At 44.0% G+C, this 21634-nt stretch overlaps 1 protein-coding gene across 7 annotated transcripts in view; it reads right to left on the bottom strand.

Annotated features, from left to right (window-relative positions):
- Nucleotides 1-21634, bottom strand: part of SH3TC2 (SH3 domain and tetratricopeptide repeats 2) — an 87649-nt gene that overhangs the window by 25545 nt on the left and 40470 nt on the right. For 4 of the 7 annotated variants that reach the window (XM_045437749.1, XM_045437742.1, XM_045437719.1 and 1 more), the window contains exons 2-8: nt 15477-15575; nt 12332-12459; nt 9013-9118; nt 7152-7295; nt 5897-6098; nt 4808-4881; nt 2420-2615 (exon numbers count right to left, since the gene is read on the bottom strand). In XM_045437749.1, coding sequence (XP_045293705.1) covers nt 2420-2615; nt 4808-4881; nt 5897-6098; nt 7152-7295; nt 9013-9118; nt 12332-12459; nt 15477-15486 — 860 coding nt within the window. In that variant the 5' untranslated portion in view covers nt 15487-15575. Of the gene's footprint in view, nt 1-2419; nt 2616-4807; nt 4882-5896; nt 6099-7151; nt 7296-9012; nt 9422-12331; nt 12460-13576; nt 13981-15476; nt 15576-16717; nt 16929-21634 lie in introns of those variants that run through there. The other 3 variants (XM_045437708.1, XM_045437734.1, XM_045437760.1) reach the window with 3 other exon arrangements.

The raw sequence follows: 21634 nt of genomic DNA, 5'->3' as shown, positions 1-21634 counted from the left end.
TGTGCTGTTAAAAAAAGGAATCCCCCAACTTTGCCTCCTTGGAAAAACAGGATCCCTTTCCCATGTGTCAGAAGCACAGACCAAACCTGTCTCACAAAACAGCTTCTGTGAAATTTCACTCTTAATTGTCCCAATTTGGTTAAATAAATACAGTTGGATGGATGATGGATGGATGGGAGGGAGGGAGGATGGATGGATGGATGGATGGATGGATGGGTGGGTGGATGAATGAATGAATGAATGTACTCTTTAGGGAGTAATATACTAGCACAGGGAGGGAGACTATGGGAAGAGGAAGGACACCAGCAAATGCTAGACCTTCTTCAGAAACCTGATACCACATGAATACAGACTAAGAGTGACACCCGGTGGCCAGACCACCTGCATAACACACAGGATGATTCCCAGGACCTCGGCACCCTGACTGATGCTTGTGACCAGGTGGTTTATGGACTTTGACTCTCATTGCTGTGATTTGGGGAGGTCTGTAATCTAGGGAGTGCTTTGGGGGGAGAGGGGGTGTGATAAGCCACTCCCCCCCCTCCCCCGCTCCTTCTTCCCTCTCTCCCTGTCTCCTGGCTCACTTTCCCCTTCCCTACCCAATATGTAGTCTCTAGTGATGGGGTCCCACAGGTGACGAGGTAGAGAGGCCATCAGAAGACACTAGAAACAAGGAGAATTTCTCATGCCACCACTTCAATACAGGGGGTTATGTTCTTCATGGTGAGAGTGGACCCCACGAAGTCAGCTAAAATGTGGTAATCAAATTAATTTAGAGGTACAAGTTATTGCCATTTGGGGCAAGGTACGAGGTACAGAAGTCCCATAATGTATGACATCTGACACATTGCCCCCGACATCTTATTCAAACTGCTTCTCAAAGATTACCCATGGCAGTAACAGCACTAGTGAGAGTCAATGCGTTTTGGTCATATACACACACACACTGTGCCACGCACCATTCCAAGTGCTTTACATGTACAGTATTAGCTCACGTTAACTCCTGACAACCCTATGGGCAAGTACTAACATTGTATGCATTTTACAGTTGAGAAACCTGAGGCATAGAGACACCGATGGACATATCCAAGGTCCTGAAGCTGGGAAGCTAGCGGAGACTCACAATGTGCTCACATGGCCATAAATGCCTCTCAGGCAGTCTGGCTCTGGAATTCTGATTACCAAGCTATGCTGCCTCAAGTTCCAGGCACATCATTTGTCACCCTTTCTCAGAGACACTCGCTGGCTCCCCGTCCTCTGCCAGTTAAAGGACACAGGCCCCTGCACAGGCATTCTCCGTCTGCCACCTCATGGCCACGTCGTGCCCCGCCAAGTCTTTGCCACACCAGTGCTCTCCTGATGACTTGCTTCTCAATGAGCAGGAGCCATTCCTCAAGCGTCCCCCTCACTTTTCCTACCTGTGTTCATGTTTCTCCATTTCCATCAGTTGAAATATCTTGCATCATACAAAGCTGGCTCAAATACTGCCTATTTCATGAGAGTTCTCCGAACACCCTTTTCCTCCTTATAAACTCCCATTCACTCCATTATCCTTTAGGGGCTCAGTGAGTCTCTTCCTTGATTAGACTCACTTGGATTCCCACATTTCTGTGTAGGGAAAACGACCTTCTGTCTCTTCTCCCTATAAAGGTCAGGGCTTAGAAGGAGACTTTGCCCTTCTTCCACTCTCTTCGGTGGCTCTTTCATACAAGGGAAGGGATTCCAGTCCGAGTGTTCAGGGCCTTCGATAATCCTTGAGCCACGTTTTCCCTGTGTCTCAATGTGGCAGCCAACTCTGCTCCTTCTGGTACTTTCTGAGCCCAGGCTTCCTACTGTTTCTTATCCTCATGCAGGAAGGCCAACCCAGGGAGACTGGTCAATATTCCTGCTGCTCATTGGTCACACGATCTGCTTCTCAGAACCAGCCCTCTAGACTCCAGGCAGAAACGAATGTAAAATATACTCTACCATCGTGGCCAACACTGTTGCCACACAATTAGCTTTCAGCAGATAAACCTCCATGGGAGGATCTCTCCTTTCCCTGAGCTGTAATCTATAGGTCCCTGTGCGAGCCCTTCCCTAATGGGGCCCCTTGATTGGATGGGTAAGTGGCAGAATACAAGAACCAACACCACACCTGCAGGGATGACAGCAGGCCCTTCACCTTGGGGCCGTGCTTCTCTCCTTACAGGAAGGCCTTCATGACCATCTGCTGAACGGAACGGACCTGACTCATTCCTTGATCACTCATCCTCCCCTTCCCATCAGCCCTGGGGACAGCCTTGGTGGTCAGAATGCGCTCTTCGGCTCTGTCTTGCCAGGGAACCCTGGAGCTCATCTCCATCCCGTTCAGGATGGGGTGGGGCCACTGGGAAGGTGCCTGCTCCAGGATCCCAGAGGGCCTGTCTGCCATACTCACATTGGGGAGTAAGACTCAGGATCTATGTTCCTGGTGGGGACAAAGCCCACTTCTCCTGAGCGTGTCGACTTTCCAATGAACCACTGAAGCCCAGGTATGACAAAGCCGATGATCTCGATGCTTTCTCCCTGGTGAAAATTCAGCTCATCCTTTTCTTCCCTCTCATATTCTTTCCAGGCCTTACATTTTCCTCTGCCTGTGGGGAGATAACATCCATGTCAACTAAATAAGGCGGAAACTGCTTCCAGCATACTATGAAATGAAGGGTCCCCAGAATTTAGAATTTCAAGGACCAGTAAAATCGTCTCCCCACCACACCCACCCCCCACCAAAAAAAAAAAAAAAAAAAAAAAAGAAAGAAAGAAAGAAATTGGCAGGAATGACACAGGGTAACTGGCTTTTAACTTTGCCAAACTAAGACATTCAAAGAAAGGAACCACCATCCACTGTCACCTTCACTTTACAAAAGAAATGATGTATTAACAAATGCAGGAAAGATCATCTCAGAATACTGGATATACGCTAAAACTGAATAAAGTTCACTCATGGCAAGCTGAAAAGCTTCCTATATCGTCCTACTATGTCTGATTTGCCATTATCACATAAACACTTTGTCATGCTTAGCACAAATTGACAGACCAGTGTGAAAAACATTGTGGGATCTCTCCATTTCCTTCCAACTCCTTTGGCCACTATGAGCCTCAGTTTCCCCAACTGTACAATGGGAATAATAAGAATGCTTGTCTCATAAATATTAGGAAAAGCCAAAGCGATTACATGCACAATGCCTGGTACCTAATCAACCCTCCATAAATGTTAGCCTCGTGCCACCGGTGAACAGAAAACCGCTCAGGACCCAGAGGGATTTGAAAGACTTCCCTTCTGACGATGGTCATTACTCAGCTTGATGAGTTTCCCAGCTAAGATCTAGTAATGACATATTTATAAGCTCCGTACCGTCCAGTTTACAAAGTACGTTTAAGCCCATTTTCTCAGATCCTCCCCAGAGTCCCAAGGGGATCAGAATCCCCATTTTATAGGTTAAAAGGTGGAAGCACAGAGAAGGTATGTGATTTGTCCAAGGAAGTCAGTCTCTCAGCTTCTGGTTAACACTTCTTTCCGCTAATCCTGCTTTGCTTGGAACGATGGTTTTTATGTGTCTTAGTTTCCGTATTTGCGTTAGCCGTTCTGCTAAAGCTACTGGCCTTTTTTTTTTTTTTTTTTTTTGTCCCCTGACATTTTTGATCAAGTTATTATCGGCTGTGTGTTCAAGGTCAGAAATTCCCACCACTTCGTGGGTTGATGGGATCTGTAGTGTGTTAAACACCTGCAGCGTGAAAAAACCATACTAAGAGATTTTCAGATGTCCTTTGGTGGATTTCTCATGATATTCGAAGTCAGTTTTATGGTAACATTTTACTCATTAGGAACTTGTGGCACAGTAAGCTTGTGAACCGATGGAGATCACGCTGGTCTTAAGGTGTGGAGTCAGAATCTGAACCCAGAGCAGACGTCACAGCCCTGTATTCATAACTCCAGGGAATGCTTGTACTGCCTCAGATAGCTGAAAATCTTACTTATGGTCAACTGATTGATTAGATCTAATGTCTGGGTTCCATAATTCCCTGCATTTCTTTTTATAAAGTGCTATTTGGGGAAAAAAAAAATAAAGTGTCATTGGAGCTCAGAGCTTATAAAATTGCACTTGGGCTAAGTTGGTTGGGAGTGGGGAGGGGCTCTAAGGGTGAAGATGAAAGGAATTATATTTCAGACACTTAGAAAACATTACAGTTCATTTCCAGTAGATACACATATACTTATAGCTACATGCGTGTATGTGTATTTTTGTGTACTCACATCCATACACATGCGTACAGAGATTACCTAGAATATACGCATATATACATAATACATAATATTATATATATATGTAAATATTTCTCTATTCAACAAATATTTACTGAGTATATCCATTGTGTGCCAGGCATTCTGACTCTTCCTACATTCAAGACCCATTTCACCTAACTTTAAGGGAAATTGGAAAAACGTTTTGACCAGAGATTGAGAACAGGCAGCCCACATGTGGCCCACACCAGGCTGCTTATTCACCCATATGTCTTTCAATCCCTATGGTCCCTACCACTCCCCTACCTCTCCCATTCAGGCCCTCTCTGCCCCTGGGAGCATTTGTATCAATAGCCCTGGGTTGAGACTTCTCATTTCACAGGCAAGGAAACCCAGGTTATAGAGAGCAACCACTTTCTCCAAGTCCCGGGAGCAGCAGAGGCTAAACAGGAATTCCCATCAATGGACTCCAAACTTGCAGATAAAATTAGGAGGCAGGGCGATAGGATCTCCCCGACAATACCGTCTTCAACTCAGCCATACCGATCTGATAGGAGCCTGTCCAATCCCTCTTCCTGGAAAAGCCACAGCTTCCTGGATAGTTCTTTAGGAACCATCTGCCAATGGAAACGCGGGGTTTGCAAACACAGATTTCAAAAAACTGACAACAGCGAGCAGAATAGTCCGTTAAAATAACAATGAGGGTGATAATGGGTAAGTATCATGGTTATTATTCCTATTATAATGATGACCGACATTTATTGGGCATTTAGGCACTGTGAAAAGGAGAGGAATTCAGCAGGCCTGGGATGATTTTTTTGGCTCTGCAATTAGTTGGCCAGTGAAATAACTAACAAGGGATCCCTTTCCATTATCACTGTCAAATTCTCTGCCAGAGCCAACCACAGGGTCCACAGCCTGGGATCATGCATATTGTCACTCGGTATGTGACAATCTCCCGGCAGGGATTTTCAAACTTTAGTATGGAACACATCCTCTTACATTCAAAGGGAGCTTATATAAAATGCAAATTCCTGGGGCGCCTGGGTGGCGCAGTCGGTTAAGCGTCCGACTTCAGCCAGGTCACCATCTCGCGGTCCGTGAGTTCGAGCCCCGCGTCGGGCTCTGGGCTGATGGCTCAGAGCCTGGAGCCTGTTTCCGATTCTGTGTCTCCCTCTCTCTCTGCCCCTCCCCCGTTCATACTCTGTCTCTCTCTGTCCCAAAAATAAATAAACGTTGAAAAAAAATAAAAAAAAAAAAAATGCAAATTCCTGAATCTAATCCTAATAGAGTCTGAAGATGGCCAGGGGGGCACTGAATTTATAGTAAATCCCCAGATGATTCTGATACAAATGGTCCCCAGTCCCCACACTGAGAAACACTGCATTTGGAGATGAGGCAGTAGGTTTCCTCTTAGGTACAATGTCCATCTGAAATTTTGAGTTGTCTCCAGTTTCATCAAGTTGTGCAAATTTTGACCGTTAAAAAAAATGACAAAAGACAAAAAACCATCCAGGTTTTCTTCCCACCCTGGCACCATAGATGCCCATATGGGCAAGCATGTCTCCTCTGTTCCGTGCAGACCTCAGTTCTGCTCTGGGACCCACTCCCACAATGCAGGTGGCTACTCACTGGTGGAAAGGGAGCGGCAGAGGTTCCAGGGCTGACACGGGCACCAGGCCCCGCTGACCAGTCACCAGGGACACGCCCTCCCACTCGGATCCGCCTTCAACTATTTTCACGGAGATTAACTCCTTCTTCCAAAGTGTCAGATACTCCCCTTCCTTCTCAGGCGGCTGAGCCACAGAGCACACGGCTCTGCAGAAGAAGTGGCCTGTATATAATGAGAAAAGCCCCTCCAAGGAGTAGAAGGAAGTGAAAAGGGATTATCACACAATGTAACATTTCTAACAGAAGCCGAAATACTTTTCTTCCTGGGAGTCAAGGACACAGCCAAGGGAGAGGCATCCCAGAGAGACTTTGGGATCCCAGAAGAACTGTACCAGGGGGGAAAAAAAAGCCACTGAGAGGGAAGGCACTTAAATTAGACACCATAAGCTCTGGGTCATTTGTGAGAATCAGGTTTAATTGGGACTTTGCCTTGAAAAAAAAAATGAAACAAAAATTAATGAAAATACATTTAACAGAATTTCAGTTACAATTGCAAGCTTCTGCTTAACCTGAGGACCAGAAAAGAATAAGTTGATTTGGGCGAATATAATTTCTGCAACTAGATTTTACGGTAGCACAGTATGACATTCTTTCCTTCCACTGTGATTTGTGCAATGCAATCATAAACAGCATCATTTTGCAAAAGATTCTATGCAAATCTGGCTTTTTCACTATGTCTGTGGCATCATCAGTTGTTAACTGATTGGTTGTAGCCCTGCTCAGATTCCTCCTTGTAAACAGATCAGCCGGTGCTCCAAGAAGTTCCCTGACACCATTTTCCTCAATTTCATAAAATCTGGCAGGATTTGTAAGATCTGCAATTTTATCTCACAGTCCAATCATATATATTTTAAAAAGGGGTTCTTACTCTCGGATGCACATTAGTATTGTCTGGGCAACTTTCAAAAAATACCAAAGCCTGGCTCCTACCTCTGGAGATTTAATTGGCCCTGGTGGAGCCCTGGCATGGGCGTCTTCTAAAAATTCCCCAAGTGGTTCTAACACCAGAAAATCAGTGAGACTGACAAATATAGCTGTTCATGGGATGTCAGTGTCAAACCAAGAGACATGTTTGGAGTAATATTATAACAGGTGGGTTCTTTATGAATATTCTCACCTTCGAATGATTTTTGCCTCTCTGTGTATCCTAATTACTTCAGGGACGCTGATAATAAACATCCACATACAAGCCCATTCCACCCCACTCCAAGCTCACCTTCCTGTATCAGAAGTCCCAGGTATATTGTTTCCAGGTGTTTCTCATCCACGGAAACTTGGATCTCTGTATCTTCCACCAATCTGCAGTTGAGCCAGTACTTATGGTCAAAGAGGAGATGTTCCAGACATGCAGATACATAGCCTAAGAAATCAAGCCAACAAGATTCCTGGACAACGTGATTTCTGCCATTAGCTGAGCCCAGGAAAGGTTGAGAAAGCTCCTTTTGGAAGTTCCTTCTTGGACTTCCATCCTCAACCTGACCCCATTTATTTTTTTTTTTTATTTTTTTTTTAACGTTTATTTATTTTTGAGAGAGAGAGAGACAGAGCATGAACGGGGGAGGGACAGAGAGAGGGAGACACAGAATCTGAAACAGGCTCCAGGCTCTGAGCTGTCAGCCCAGAGCCCGACGCGGGGCTCGAACTCACGGACCGCGAGATCGTGACCTGAGCTGAAGTCGGACGCTTAACCGACTGAGCCACCCAGGCGCCCCTCAACCTGACCCCATTTAACTGGCATTAGAAGAGCATAGAGAGGTAGCTAGAAAATTTCTAGAGTGAACTGTTTCTTCTCAGCATCTGTTGGGAAATACAAGTCATTTTTAAAGGATATTTACCATTTCCAACATGTTTTGGGTCACCATAAATGCACAATGAGCTGACCAAACCTAATTACCTTTTTCTAATACATCCATGGAGGAATCTCCAAGATCATAATTTGGACCCTGGGAGGTCCTGGTCAACACCCGCCTTCAGGTTTTCCTGACTTGAGTTTCAAATTTCTATGTCCCAGATGATGCAGTGGCTGGTGGGCTGTCCATGACCCAAAAGGAGTCAGGATTTTCTTTAACATCCCCTCTCTGACCCTCTCCATCAGTCATGCTCAGTATGGTCTCCCTTGTTAAAACCAGACTGGTAACTCTGCAAATTGCAACTATGGGTAATAATTCACACCTGCCTATAAATGTGAATGATTTATGTTAAAATTTTGCTTCTGTTTGAGACTGCCTCTTTCTTAAGATGCAAAAACCTGTTTTTTTTTCCATTCTGACTCTCCATTATACCTGCTTAGGCCTCGTGTGTTTTCTATAATTGTGCATCTTGTACTTTAATTACACATAAATCACCTGGGGATCATATTAAAATACAGATGCTGGGCCAGTTGGTCTGGGATGGGTGCTGGGATTCCACTTTTCTAACAAGTTCTACCTGAGGCCAATGCTGCTGGTCCATGGAGTACACTTTAAACTGGAGGTGGGTCTCTAAATGATCACAGGAGATGCACAGTATGGAGAACAGAAAGTCGCCATGACTACGAGAGAAGCTATACCTTCTAGTCAAGAGCCATCTTGACCCCTTCCTCCCTCCACAAGGCCATTTCCTAGAAAACCCTGCAATCTGAATCCCCTTTAGCAGATACCTTCCCATCCCTTTCTTTGACCCTTTTCCAAAAACGTGGGCTACAGTACCCAGAGCTTTTCTATTCTGAGCAGCTACTCTGATCTTACTGAAGACTGGTTTCCTTTTTTTTTTTTTTTTCGAAACCATCAGTCTGTATCTCTCCCAGTCCTTTGAATTTAGTAGATCACTAAGAACTTCCTGCCAGTTGCCTGATTATCTGAGAAAGTAGTCTCTTCCTGAAATCGAAGAAATGTGGCACATAGCATTTGAGGGTAGTAGTCAATATTTGCTTTAGATTTAGTTCCAGGTAGTTTGTGACATTTCAAAAGTTAACCATCCACGTTAGGGCTCCACCTCTTTCAGTTATCAGAGCTGGGCCAATTCCCTAATGTCAAGCCCTACATATTGGCTGAACTTTGATGTAGTTACATCCTCCACCTGCTTGCTCCACATCATACCTAAGTTCAAGTAGGTGGAAAACTTCCAGATTTCCTCCATGGTCTTGAAGGTGATGAGGAACTGAGCCTTCTGGGACTGGATACCCACCAACCTGGCTGAGAGGTCCTGAGTAAAGAGAACAGTGAGAAGACCTGGGGTGACAGCGTCTTGTTAATGATCTCATAGACACGCAAAATGCTTCGTATGAATTTCTTGATTGTGGCATTGATTTGTTTTTATATCACCAAAAAAAAAAAAAAAGGAAACAACCTAAATGTCCATCAATAGGAGACTGGTGAATTATGATTCACCCACACAATGGAATATTATGATATTACTCAGCCATAAAAAAGAATGAGGAAATTCGTGGTGCTCTGACACAGCCCCAAATATATGCTGCTAGATGGAACAATAGTCACAACAGAAAGAAAGCAAGGTGCAAAGAATACCCTTTGTGTTAAAAAAAAAAAAAAAAAAAAAAAAAAAAGGTGTATAAGGGAAGGGGAAGGATAGATAATAGAAGGCACCTTGAAAGAAACTTTGATTGTGAATCTATGTCTAATGAGTATTTTCATAAAGCTGACAGAAAAACCAAATTACACAAAAACAAAAATCATCCACAATCCCCCCTCCTAGAGATCATCGATGTTAACACCCTTGCGTATTAACTCTGAATCCTTTTTCCTCTCCGTGAGTTTGGAAGTAACTATTTTTATATAAGTAGAATTACATTATGTAAGTTGTTTTGTAATCTTTTGTAACTAAATAATATTTTGTGAACCAGCTCCCTTGTCGTTAAATAACCTGCATTCTTCTTAATGGTTACGTATGTCATTGCTACATTAATATAATTAATTCTTAACATTGTCTTATGGTTAGACATTTGAGTTGTTTTAATTTTCTTACCATCCTAAACAGTACTGTGATAAACATCCTAGAGTTAAATCTTTGTACACATCTTTGATAGTCTTGACGCAAGTTATTCTGAGATGTGCATTTGGGAATGCAGACATTCATGTTTTCAATCCTAAAATGGGGGGGCCAAACTGCCCTCCAGAAAGGCTGTGCTAGGCAGTTTGCATGCTCCCCCACCCCAGTTTTTTTAATAACTGAGAAAACAGGCCTGAACCACTATGCAGACTTGGTTTTCCCAAGTCTGCATAAAATCTTTTCCTGTTGCTTGTCCAAGCTTCTAGGGTTGACTATAAGGACAGATGGCCAGAACATCCTTTCTCCCCCAGACCAGGTCCTGCCATCAAAGATCAACCCCCGGAATACTGTTCTGGGAGAACCCTGTGGAAAGAAGAGGGTAGAAAGAGAGGATATCTACCCTGTGGATAGAAGAGAAGAGGACAGGAGAGAGAAAAAGCCCTCAGGTCAACAAAGTCAAAACGCTGGGGTTCTCCCATACCAGGCCCCAGGAGTCCCCAGATCCTTGGAGGATGTCGATCCTGTTGCTCAGGGAACGGGCTCTAGATAAAAATTGATTTCTGGGAGATTCATCAATTGTCAGGCACCTCACAAAGATCTTTATGAACATTGCCTCATTTACTCACAATACCCCTGTGAAAAGAGTACGATTACACTACTGAATACCTTCTAAGATGCACTTTTCCCACATTTGATCATTTCTGAAACGAGAGAGAAGGAAGCACGGCATCATACTTAATTGGCCGTATTTCTTTTCTTCCCTTGAGGTATATAAGATGTTGGTGCGTTTTATAATCAAATGGCACCTCAGATTTAATAGAAAATGGCCCTCTCCACGTCAACAAGGGCCAGGCACAGACAGGTTAAGCAATCTGCCCATGGTCACCTGTGTGTGTGCCGTGGCACCTTGGCTGGAGCTGAGATCCAGCTGACTCCAGGTCTCAGTTCTGGCACACAAGTTTGCCTGGCTCAATCCTCAACCCAGCAGACCACCTGGCTCAATCAAACCCAGCTCTTGCCCACGCCAAGAGTGACTCAAATTTTAAAAAAAACTATGGTGCCAGTTAGCAGCTCGTGCCTCCAAGTTTCTGAATTCTGGAAATTAAAAAAAAAAAAAAAAAAAACACTACTATTTATAATTTATCTACTATTTATGGAGTATATACCACCACCCAAGCAAAGCCAAGCTCTCTACAGATACTGACTCACTGACTCCTCCCAACACACCAAACACTTCCTTTCTTTTTTTTTATACGTGACAGATTAATAGAACACATTTCCCTTTATAATTTGTATCAAATTAATTCAGGGACTGTAAAAATAACTAGAACATATTAGTTTATTACATAAAGTAATATTGTCTTTATCCCACCTCTAGCTGCAACAATTTTTAACCATTTCTGACTTTGGCTCTCCTAGTAAGTCCCTCCTAAGCTGTAAATAATTTGGCCATACCCTTCTTCCTTGGTGTAACAACTGAAGATACTAGCTACCCACTATGAAAGAGGACGAATTGGTTTTTTACTTCAATGCCTTTTTCCCTCCCATTCTAAAATGTATAGTTACTGGGGCGCCTGGGTGGCGCAGTCGGTTGAGCGTCCGTCTTCAGCCAGGTCACGATCTCGCGGTCCGTGAGTTCGAGCCCCGCGTCAGGCTCTGGGCTGATGGCTCAGAGCCTGGAGCCTGTTTCCGATTCTGTGTCTCCCTCTCTCTCTGCCCCTCCCCCATTCATGCTCTGTCTCTCTCTGTCCCAAGAAAGATAAATAAACGTTGAAAAAAAAAATCTTTTTTTAAATGTATAGTTACTAATTTTTGATTGGCAATTTTGGTAATTTAAAAAAATACATACTTATTGGTTACCAGTGTTGAGGAAAGGGGACAGAGGAGAGTTATTGTTTAGTAGGTACAGAGCTTCCATTTGGGATGATGGAAAAGTTCTGGAATGAACAGTGATGATGGTTGCATAACAATGTGAGTGCACTTAATGTCACCGAATTACACACTGAAAATAATTAAAGTTGAGAGTTTATGTTATGCATATTTTATCACAATAAAAAACAATAAAATTCCAATTAAAAAAATTAATTTCATTTTTTTTAAAGTATACTTGATAGACATCATAACGATTCCCATCCTACACAGGTTAAGTAACTTGTAGAAGGTCAAACAAATAACAGTGTCAGATTTGAAACCGTTTTTCTCTGACTCTGCAACTCCTCGCCAGCTTCGGAGTGCTGCCTATTCTTGTTGGGCAGAAAATATGTACATTTTCATTCATTGTTTCCTTCAGTCAGCCCTGTTCTTGAGGGCCTACTTTGTTCCCGGCGCTGTCCCAGGTGCTGGTGAACCTTGCAGCGGCCAGACGAACATAAGGCAGGCTCAGAATTGCACCCCTCCATCCAAGCTCACCTTAAACAGTGCACGCACATCCTGGTCCTCATTCTCCAGCGCCCAGAGCCGCCTCCTGGCTGCTTCCTGCAGGGGCCCGTTTACACACCTCCTGGAGCGGCTCTTCACACTGAAGGAGAGGGTCAGATCTTAAAGAGAAGAGAGAGAGAAATGCAATCAGGTCAGGCTGGAAATGCGGTAAAAGGGAAGAAAGAATTAGATGAGCCCCAATGCTTCCCACACCTAAACCTTAAATTGGTATCCTCATTAATTAGAGATTACAAGTACTCCTAACTACCTAACAATCTTCTGAGCACCTTTTGAAAAATGTCCCCCAAGGCAGAAAAGAAAAAGAAAAGGCGGAAGCCCCAGCATGTTCTGGAATCCCAGGAGTTGCTGTTGGTTATTCCTGCTTTGAACAAGGTATATTTCTACGCTGCCTGGCACTGAGTGCCGACACAAACAGGTAGACATATATTGCCTCCTGTGAATGATCTGTGAAAGTTTTGAACAAATACCAACTTATCCATTCATAGGGAAATGTATTAATATGTCAAATGTATGATATGTCATAGATATTATGTACTTTATATACTATGCATACACCATACGTTTTTCTCTAAACCATTTCTTTCTAATAATGTTTCTATTAATGTTTGTCAGGGTAACTGGTAATGTATTAAAGTCTACCTTTAATTTCTTCAAAACGCACATTTATTCAACCACTATTGTGAGCAGAAGCTGCTTCAGGCGCTGGGGTATCACAGGAACAAAATAGACACGGTCCCTGTTCTCACAGAGCTTGTATTCTAGGCAAGTAACCCATTCAGTGAACACAATAATTTCGGATGGAGAAAAGTGCTACAAACTAAACGTAATCAGGTGAACAGACAGAGGCACCAAGCACTTGGAGGCTGAGGCATGCCTTTGAATAGTGTTGTGAGGAAAGGTCACCCTGAGGAGGTTCATCTTATAACCGAACTTTGCCACATGCCTTCTTTAGACAATAAGTAGCCATCTTGTTAATAATTAGCAAACGCAAGGAGCCAAAAAGGCATTGGACTGCATAACCATGGAGGTCTCTCTTCTAATCCTAACTTGCAGGGACTTTGCAAATCCCTGAGCACTTTAAAGACGGCCCCTCTCATGCTGACCTGGGTAACACAAGGCAGCCTGGAATCCTACCTGTAAGAGGCCCATTTTTAAACTGAAGTCCTAAAAATGTTGTGGCTGCCGATCGGCTCCAACAGGACACGCCCAACTGACCTGACATTGGTATGAACTGCGGGTGGATGTGTGTTCCACTCTGTTCCTCCCTGGCCTGCGATCTAATCTCATCCAAGCCGTCCATCTTCAGCTGAGCGGATCCAGTCTTCTGGTAGCCTCACTGATCAGCGCGCTGACCTCTCGGAGGAGGCAGGAGGCAAAGCCCAGGGAGGCGGAGTCACACAGACCTGGGCTCAAGGCTGGGCTCCGCACTGGCTAACTGCCATGCCCAACAGTTAATTACCTCTCTACACTTGACTTTTCTCACTAGCAAAATGACTTGTCGAATAACCTATCTCACACAGCTTTTAAGAGGCTTACAAATGAGATTATGCATATAAAGCTTTTTGTTCAGGACCTCCAACATAGCAAATACTCACTTAACACCTTAAGCGCTGGCTCTTGACCCACACAAACTTCCCACCCCCACCCCAGTGCTACAGCAATTCCTGATCTCTCTGCTCTCATCTTGTCACACCTGTAATCAACCTTGACTCTGACTGATTCTGGGATGCCTTTTTGCCAAGCCCATCGGTCCTGTCCTTCCAAAGCCTGACCCAAACTCCCTTCTAGAATCTCTTGCAATAGCCCCGAACGAATGACAGTCCTTTCAGTGGGGATCTCCTTGCCCTGCATATGGATCCGTGGATATGTCACTCAAAAGACTGGATTTAAATAAGCAAACTGCTTTTGAGATCCCAACAGGTGAGAGCCATCCGTGAGAGCCTCCCGTCTGGGATCCTACAGTGCCCTCGGCATGACCAGACTGGGGAATAAATCAAGTTCACTCCAGTGTTAGTATGAAGTGCATTTTGTCATTTTTTAAAAATCTTTCTGAAAACTGGTTGTTTAATCATGCTAATGTATCTGATTGATTTTGTCTACGCCTCTTCTGCATAAAGGAGAGATTGGCAGCTGGAGCAAAGTGTCCCCTTCTCACTCTGTGACTTTCCTGGAAACAGCATCCTGGAGGAAAACACTGAAAGATGGAAGAGACCAGCCCCGGTTGGATAAATTTCACCTACACGTACCCTCTGTTCATTGGCCTTCATGCATTGAGAAGGCAAAATGCTGACTCCACTGCCTTCAGGAAACAACAGATGGCAAGTTACCTTTTTTTCCAGGATGGCCCAAGCTGACAGACAAATAAGCAGACCGACACAAGAACAAGAAAGGGCAAGGTTTTTCTCATCGTCAGCCCAGCAGTTGGACAGAATTGAAAAAATAATAATAATAAAAATAAAGAACCCGTAATGACAAGTAAGCAATATCCATTTACCTAGTTCATGTCGCTTGTAACATTCATAATGCGAATCTTTTTCGCAAATCTAACACTTGTATGCCAGACAGGAGCACGTGCTTGGAGCGGCAATGAAGCGCGGTGGTTATGAACAAGGACCCAGGTTTGATTACTTTTCTCGTCACCTACTAGCTTTGCAGTGGTGGCGAAGTTGCCTTTCTCTCTGGGACTCTGCCACCTTTGCAATGGGGAGTTTGGCGGCACCTCCTAGAGGTGAGCGAGTGAGAATGAGACGCGATCACTTAGCACATGCTTGACACACGATTTGCCCTCAAAAATGGTCCCTGATGATGATATACTTTCTTTAGTATAGCAAATATATATGGAGCTCTTAATATGTGCTGGATCGTGAAGAGCTTTGAGTGTCAGCCTGAGAAGCTTTAACTTAATCCTGCAGGCAATGGAGAGAGCACCGGAAGATTTGTGAGCAAGTGAATGTCATAGTCAAGGCCATGCCCACAACGATGCATTTTGTGGTGGTGCCTAGAAAGGATAAGAGGAAGGGAGCTTGCAGATGGGAGACATAAGGAGGTTACTGTGGTATTCGACACGGATAATATTTGTTTCAACAAATAGGGCTTCTCTTTAGGGTTTAAATACCTGGAGTCATATTCTGGGACAGGAAACATTTTTCCTTGTCTTCAGATGAGGCTATCACCTCACTCGATATGGTTGGATCCTTGGAAGGAGTTTCTTTACCTGGAGGAGAGCAAGTGAAAGATCATTTGTGTGGGTGTAAGCAAGATAGAAGCATGGACTGTAAGTCCTTGTCAAGTGACAATTTTTTCTCCAGGGCTGGTGGCATGGAAGAATTCTCACTGCTGGCACCATTACCTTGTAATTATTTAGTACTCAACTGTTATCAAAGACCTGTCACACATGCTCCCTCAATCCTGCAGTGGCCTGGGTGCCCCTGTTTTATTTAAAATAAACAGGGGCGCCTGGGTGGCTCAGTCAGTTGAGCTTCCGACTTCGGCTCAGGTCATGATCTCATGGTCTGTGAGTTCGAGCCCCGCATCGGGCTCTGTGCTGAGAGCTCGGAGCCTGGAGCCCGCTTCAGATTCTGTGTCTCCCTCTCTCTCTGACCCTCCCCTGCTCATGCTCTGTCTCTCTCTGCCTCAAAAATAAATAAGCCTTAAAAAAAATTTTTTTTAAATAAACAAACAGAACAGATTCGTGCTCACACGTCGCTGAGTACCCTGAAGATGCTCATTCTGTGTTGAGCCTTCAAGGTCATTATAGATCTGAGGTCCATGGGTGGATCACAGAAGTGTTAGAGCAGAGCAAGACAGAGTGGTATCATTAGGGAGATGACTGAGGCCTGCATGGTCGTCATGGACCTGAAATGTATGATGGTCCCCAGACCGTCTGCCCACTAGAGTCCTGTATGAGATCTCCAAAATGTTCCTGTCTTCGCAGCTGTAGAATTGGAGTGAAAGGAGAAGAAAGAGGGTCATGGCATAGGCTAGGGTTAGGGAGGAGGCTATTTTGATGGTAGAGAGTTGAAAAGAGAAGCGAATACAGCCATAAAGCATGGGGCAATGGTTATAAAAAAATAGAAGGACATTTCACAGGTATCACTGGGAAATGTGGGCCTCCTTCGTGGTATCCCGAAAATACAAGAGAACTCATGGACACATTACTTGTGTGGTTACTCTGTTCCTTTGACCGCGAAACTGCTCAACGACTATCCCATGGGATCAGCATATTATGAGCACTACCTTCTCCTGGAAAGAGGGGTTAGGAATCTTGGCTCAACCACTCTGTGGGAGGCACTCAGTTAATTCTCCCCAGTTTCTTCAACTGTAAAACTGTGCTAGGTGAGACTCAAGTCGACCTACCAGCTTCCCATTCTGGACCTGTTCTTCTATTGATGCAGCCCAAGAGTGATAAGGGACAAGCCATCACATTCCATCCACTCACTGCTGATTGGTGCCGAACCCAGATTCTCACACTGCTGCCAGGGGTCTTGGCCTCCACTCCATGCCTATGCAGCAAGATTTTGAGGCCCAGGTGGAGGACCTTCCATTTCTTCATAGCAGGAGCAGTTAGCACATTTGGGGGTGATGTATAGGGAGAATGAAATGGATTTGGGTTTGAATAGGCAGAAGGAGGGGCCCGTCAGCTCACAGCCTTTCATCCAGTCCATCTTGTTAGGCATTCAGTGCTGAAAGCAACTTAGCTGGAAGGCTGGCAGTCATGAGCTCTCGAGCTATCTATCGTTGAACAGGATTATTTTGTGGTTCTGCTCCCAGGAACCAAAGGTGACGGTAGCAAAAAGCCACAGGCTTGGGAATCGTGAGATAAGAGGTTGAGCACAAATCAGATTCTCCCACACCCTAGCTAATGACCTTGGGCAAGACATTTCACCCATCCATTTTCCGAGGCTTCACTTTGCCACTCATAAATGTCAGACTGATCTAAGTTAGTGTTTCTCAACTCTGACTGCCCACTTGAATCACTCAGATGGGTTTTTAAAAATAGCAGTGCCTAGGCCACATCTCCAGAAATGCTGACTTACTTGCTTCCTAGTGCAGCCCAGTCATAGACATTCTTTTAACTTCTCCAAGGGATTCTAATTTGGCCCAGTGTTGGGAACCATACACCTAGACTGGTGCTTCTCAAACTTGAATGTGTGTATGAATTGCCTGGGGATATTGATAAAATTTAGAGTCTGTCTCAACTAGGTTGAAAGCCTACAGTTCTGCCTGTCTAATGTGCTCCCTAGTGGAGCTTCTGCTGGTCCCAGGAAAACACTTGGAGTGGCGGCCTGCTTCCCTACTCTGAGACACTGAAAACCGATTGACTAGAGGCCAGAGACTATAACAAACCCACAAGCATCTTTTTTTCTTTTTTTGTTCTTTTTTTGGTCGTCTCTTTTCTTTTCCTCCTCCCCACCCCCAGAACAGTGAATTTTTTCAAGTTTAAATTTGAATTCCTTGACATCATTTAGAAACTGGGATACTCTCAGAGAGGGAAGGAGGCAAACCATGAGAGACTCGTAAATACTGAGAACAAACTGAGGGTGGAAGGGGGGTGGGGTGGGGAGAGGGGCAAGTGGGTGATGGGCATTGAGGAGGGCACCTGTGGGGATGAGCGCTGGGTGTTGTATGGAAACCAATTGGACAACAAATTGTATAAAAAAAATAAATAAAAATAAAATAAAGTAAAACATATATTGATCATTGAAAAAAAAAAAGAAATTGGGATATGCTACATAGCCTAGATGCTTGGCTTCGCTTCGAAAACTGGAAGATCTGTAGCTCAGGGCCCTCATGTGACAGCAGTCAGCTGGAGCCCAGTGGTTGCTGCCCCTCTATGGGAATTTGTTCTTCTCTGGCCACCAGCATCCCCACATTGTCAAATTTACTCATTTACGCCTGGTTCCAGCAAGCTTTGTCCTGATTGTAAGACTGCATGAAAAGAAACAACAGCCTGAGGATGTTGAATGCCTGTGAGGTAAGTCCATCTCGAAGGAGTAAGTTCATGGCCACCATTTTGCATCCCTATCAGCAGTGTGAGAGAGTTCCAGTTGCTCCATACCCTCATCAACACTTGATATTATCTTCTTTTTAAATTTAGCCTTTCCATAGGTGTGCAGTTTTATCTCATTGTTTCAATGTACATTTCCTCAATAACTAATGATGTTGAACATTTTTATGTTCTTATTTGCCGTCCATATATTTTATTTTTCTTTTTTCTCCCATTCGTGATTTTATTTTTATTTTCTATTTTTTGCTTTAAACAATTTTTTTAATCTTATTTTTTAAAATTTACATCCAAGTTAGTTAGCATATAGTGCAACAATAATTTCAGGAGTAGATTCCTTAGTGCCCCTTGCCCATTTAGCCCATCCCCCTTCCCACAACCCTTCCAGTAACCCTCAGTTTGTTCTCCATATTTATGAGTCTCTTCTGTTTTGTACCCCTCCTTGTTTTTATATTGTTTTTGTTTCCCTTTCCTTATGTTCATCTGTTTTGTCTCTTAAAGTCCTCATATGAGTGAAGTCATATGATTTTTGTCTTTCTCTGACTGACTAATTTCACTTAGCGTAATGCCCTCCAGTTCTATCCACGTAGTTGCAGATGGCAAGATTTCATTCTTTTTTTTTTTCAATATCTGAAGTTTATTGTCAAATTGGTTTCCATACAACACCCAGTGCTCATCCCAAAAGGTGCCCTCCTCAGTACCCATCACCCACCCTCCCCTCCCTCCCACCCAAGATTTCACTCTTTTTGATTGCCGACTAATACTCCATTGTATATATATATATACACCATATCTTCTTTATCCATTCATCCATCGATGGACATTTGGGCTCTTTCCATACTTTGGCTATTGTTGATAGTGCTGCTATAAACATGGGGGTGCATGTGTCTCTTTGAAACAGCACACCTGTATCCCTTGGATAAATGCCTAGTAGTGCAATTGTTGGGTCGTAGGGTAGTTCTCTTTTTAGTTTTTTGAGGAACCTCCATACTGTTTTCTGGAGTGGCTGCACCAGTGTGCATTCCCAACCATTCATATATTTTCTGAATGAAAGTATCTTTATAAACTTTTTGCTCCATTTAATTAGGTTATTTACCTTCTTATCACTGAGTTATAAAGGGTTTTTTTTTATGTTCTGGATACAAATATCAGATACATGGTTTTCATGTATTATTTCCAAGTCTGCAGTTTCTTTTTCATTCTCTTGTTAGGTTTATTGGGGTGGGGGGAGCAAGGCTATCAGCAAAGAGATCAGTAGGATAAGGGGGAATGAGCTTTGCATACACATGAGAGAGCAGAAACCAGTCTTTACATACCAGAGAAGTCAGTGATCATGGGGCTAAAATTGATAGATATGGTAGGGCTAGGAGAGGGACAGAAATGTAGGATAGAAACAGCGAGCAATAGGGAGCCATGAAGGGAATCTTGAGCCTGGGGACGGCAAAACAAAATTGGAAATTCTACCTTGGGGGGTAGCACAAGAAGGACAGGGAGAAGAAAAGGCAAAAGGCGGGGAGGCCAGCTTGAATGGCAATAGGGAACATAAAGCGTGAGACTGTGGACTGTGATCTTGGCAAATGAGAAGTGAAGGAATACAGTGAATCACGTGGTATTTTCAAGTAAGGAAAGAGAAAGCATCTTGACGAATTGAATACGAAGGATAAAAGTAAGGAAGAGACAATCATGATAGAAAAGCGAATAGGGGCGCCTGGGTGGCGCAGTCGGTTAAGCGTCCGACTTCAGCCAGGTCATGATCTCGCCGTCCGTGAGTCCGAGCCCCGCGTCAGGCTCTGGGCTGATGGCTCAGAGCCTGGAGCCTGTTTCCGATTCTGTGTCTCCCTCTCTCTCTGCCCCTCCCCCGTTCATGCTCTGTCCCTCTCTGTCCCAAAAATAAATAAACGTTGAAAAAAAAAATTAAAAAAAAAAAAAAGAAAAGCGAATAGACAGAGGGATCTGAGAGATGATGTAGTTCTACTCCTCATCTTGCCGTGGAGAACCTAAGGCCCAAAGAGGAGCAGTGATTTTACCAAGGTCACATAGCGAGTTAGCAGCAGAGTCAGAGGCCATCCAGATCACTGGGGGCGGACCTCGCTGCCACCATTACCTTAACCCTAACTGGGAATTCAGGGCTCTGAAGTCTCTCATCTGGAAGCATCTCCCTTCCAGAAACTTGCTGGACAAAAGCATCTGTGCTTACTTCTCCCCTCCTTGCTCTTACCCACCACCCCGACTTTAAGAAGCAAGTGTTGCCCTGCGTGCTTTCTTCCCCCCACCTACGTACTTTTTCCTTCTTTGACCTGACAGTCACAGCACCAGAAGTTCTTATGATGGAAGCCTACTCTGTCCTGGTTGGGGCAAGTATCAAATTAGAACTACAGCTACATCTATCTCCACGGACATATCTCCAACCCTAATGTTGAGGAAGAGGGAAAAAAGAAGTTGCACGATGCTATCATCTTGTTTAAGTATCAAAATCTGCAGAAGAAATTCTTTGCAATGATTACGGGTACATGGACATGTACTAAAAGCACGAAACCGCTGAATTAATGAAAGTAATTAGCTTTAGGGAGAGAGAGGGGGAGGGAAATGCGACTAGGAGAGAACTACCAGGGGACCCTACTTGTGTCTGCAACGTTTTTTTTTTTTTAAGTAAGAGAATAAAATAAAGATATTCTGAAGCTAATATGGTACAATGTTCAAAACATGCTAAAGCTAGACGGTTGGTTTTATTGTTCCGATATTCTCTATTATGAGTAAGTTCGAAATGCCTCACAAGCTTTTTAAAGTTCAAATACGAAGCATCATTTACTATTGGCAGCATTCTCCCTCAATTTCCTATTATTATACTCATGATTCACGTCTACCAAAAATGTTGAAAGTTAAAACCACCAATGATCAACGTAGGCAAATGTTCTCTCACACATCCTCCGTTTCAGAGTGTAAGGCTGCCAAATTTCTTCAAGAATGTGTTGAAGATAAGGGGGCAGTGCTAGAAGCTTTTAGATTGATGAATTTTGACATGACTTGCTCCGGGCTCCTAAGGGAGCAACTATAATTTATTAAACTGTGGCAAGAATACCCAAGGGTCCAGGAAGTCAGACAAGACGGCAATTGACCAGAATCAGCATGTGCAATCGGGAGATCTTTGTGAGGAAATGAGAAACGTCACAGGGAACAGACGCTTCAGGCAGAGCCCATGTGTGAGAATACATATCACCTGGGGTCGCCAGAGCCAACACTCCTCACTGTGTGACACCCCAGCAAGCCGG

This window comes from Leopardus geoffroyi, chromosome A1, assembly GCF_018350155.1.
Source record: "Leopardus geoffroyi isolate Oge1 chromosome A1, O.geoffroyi_Oge1_pat1.0, whole genome shotgun sequence".
Lineage (NCBI taxonomy): Eukaryota > Metazoa > Chordata > Mammalia > Carnivora > Felidae > Leopardus > Leopardus geoffroyi.
This window is presented reverse-complemented; position numbering and strand designations above follow the sequence as displayed.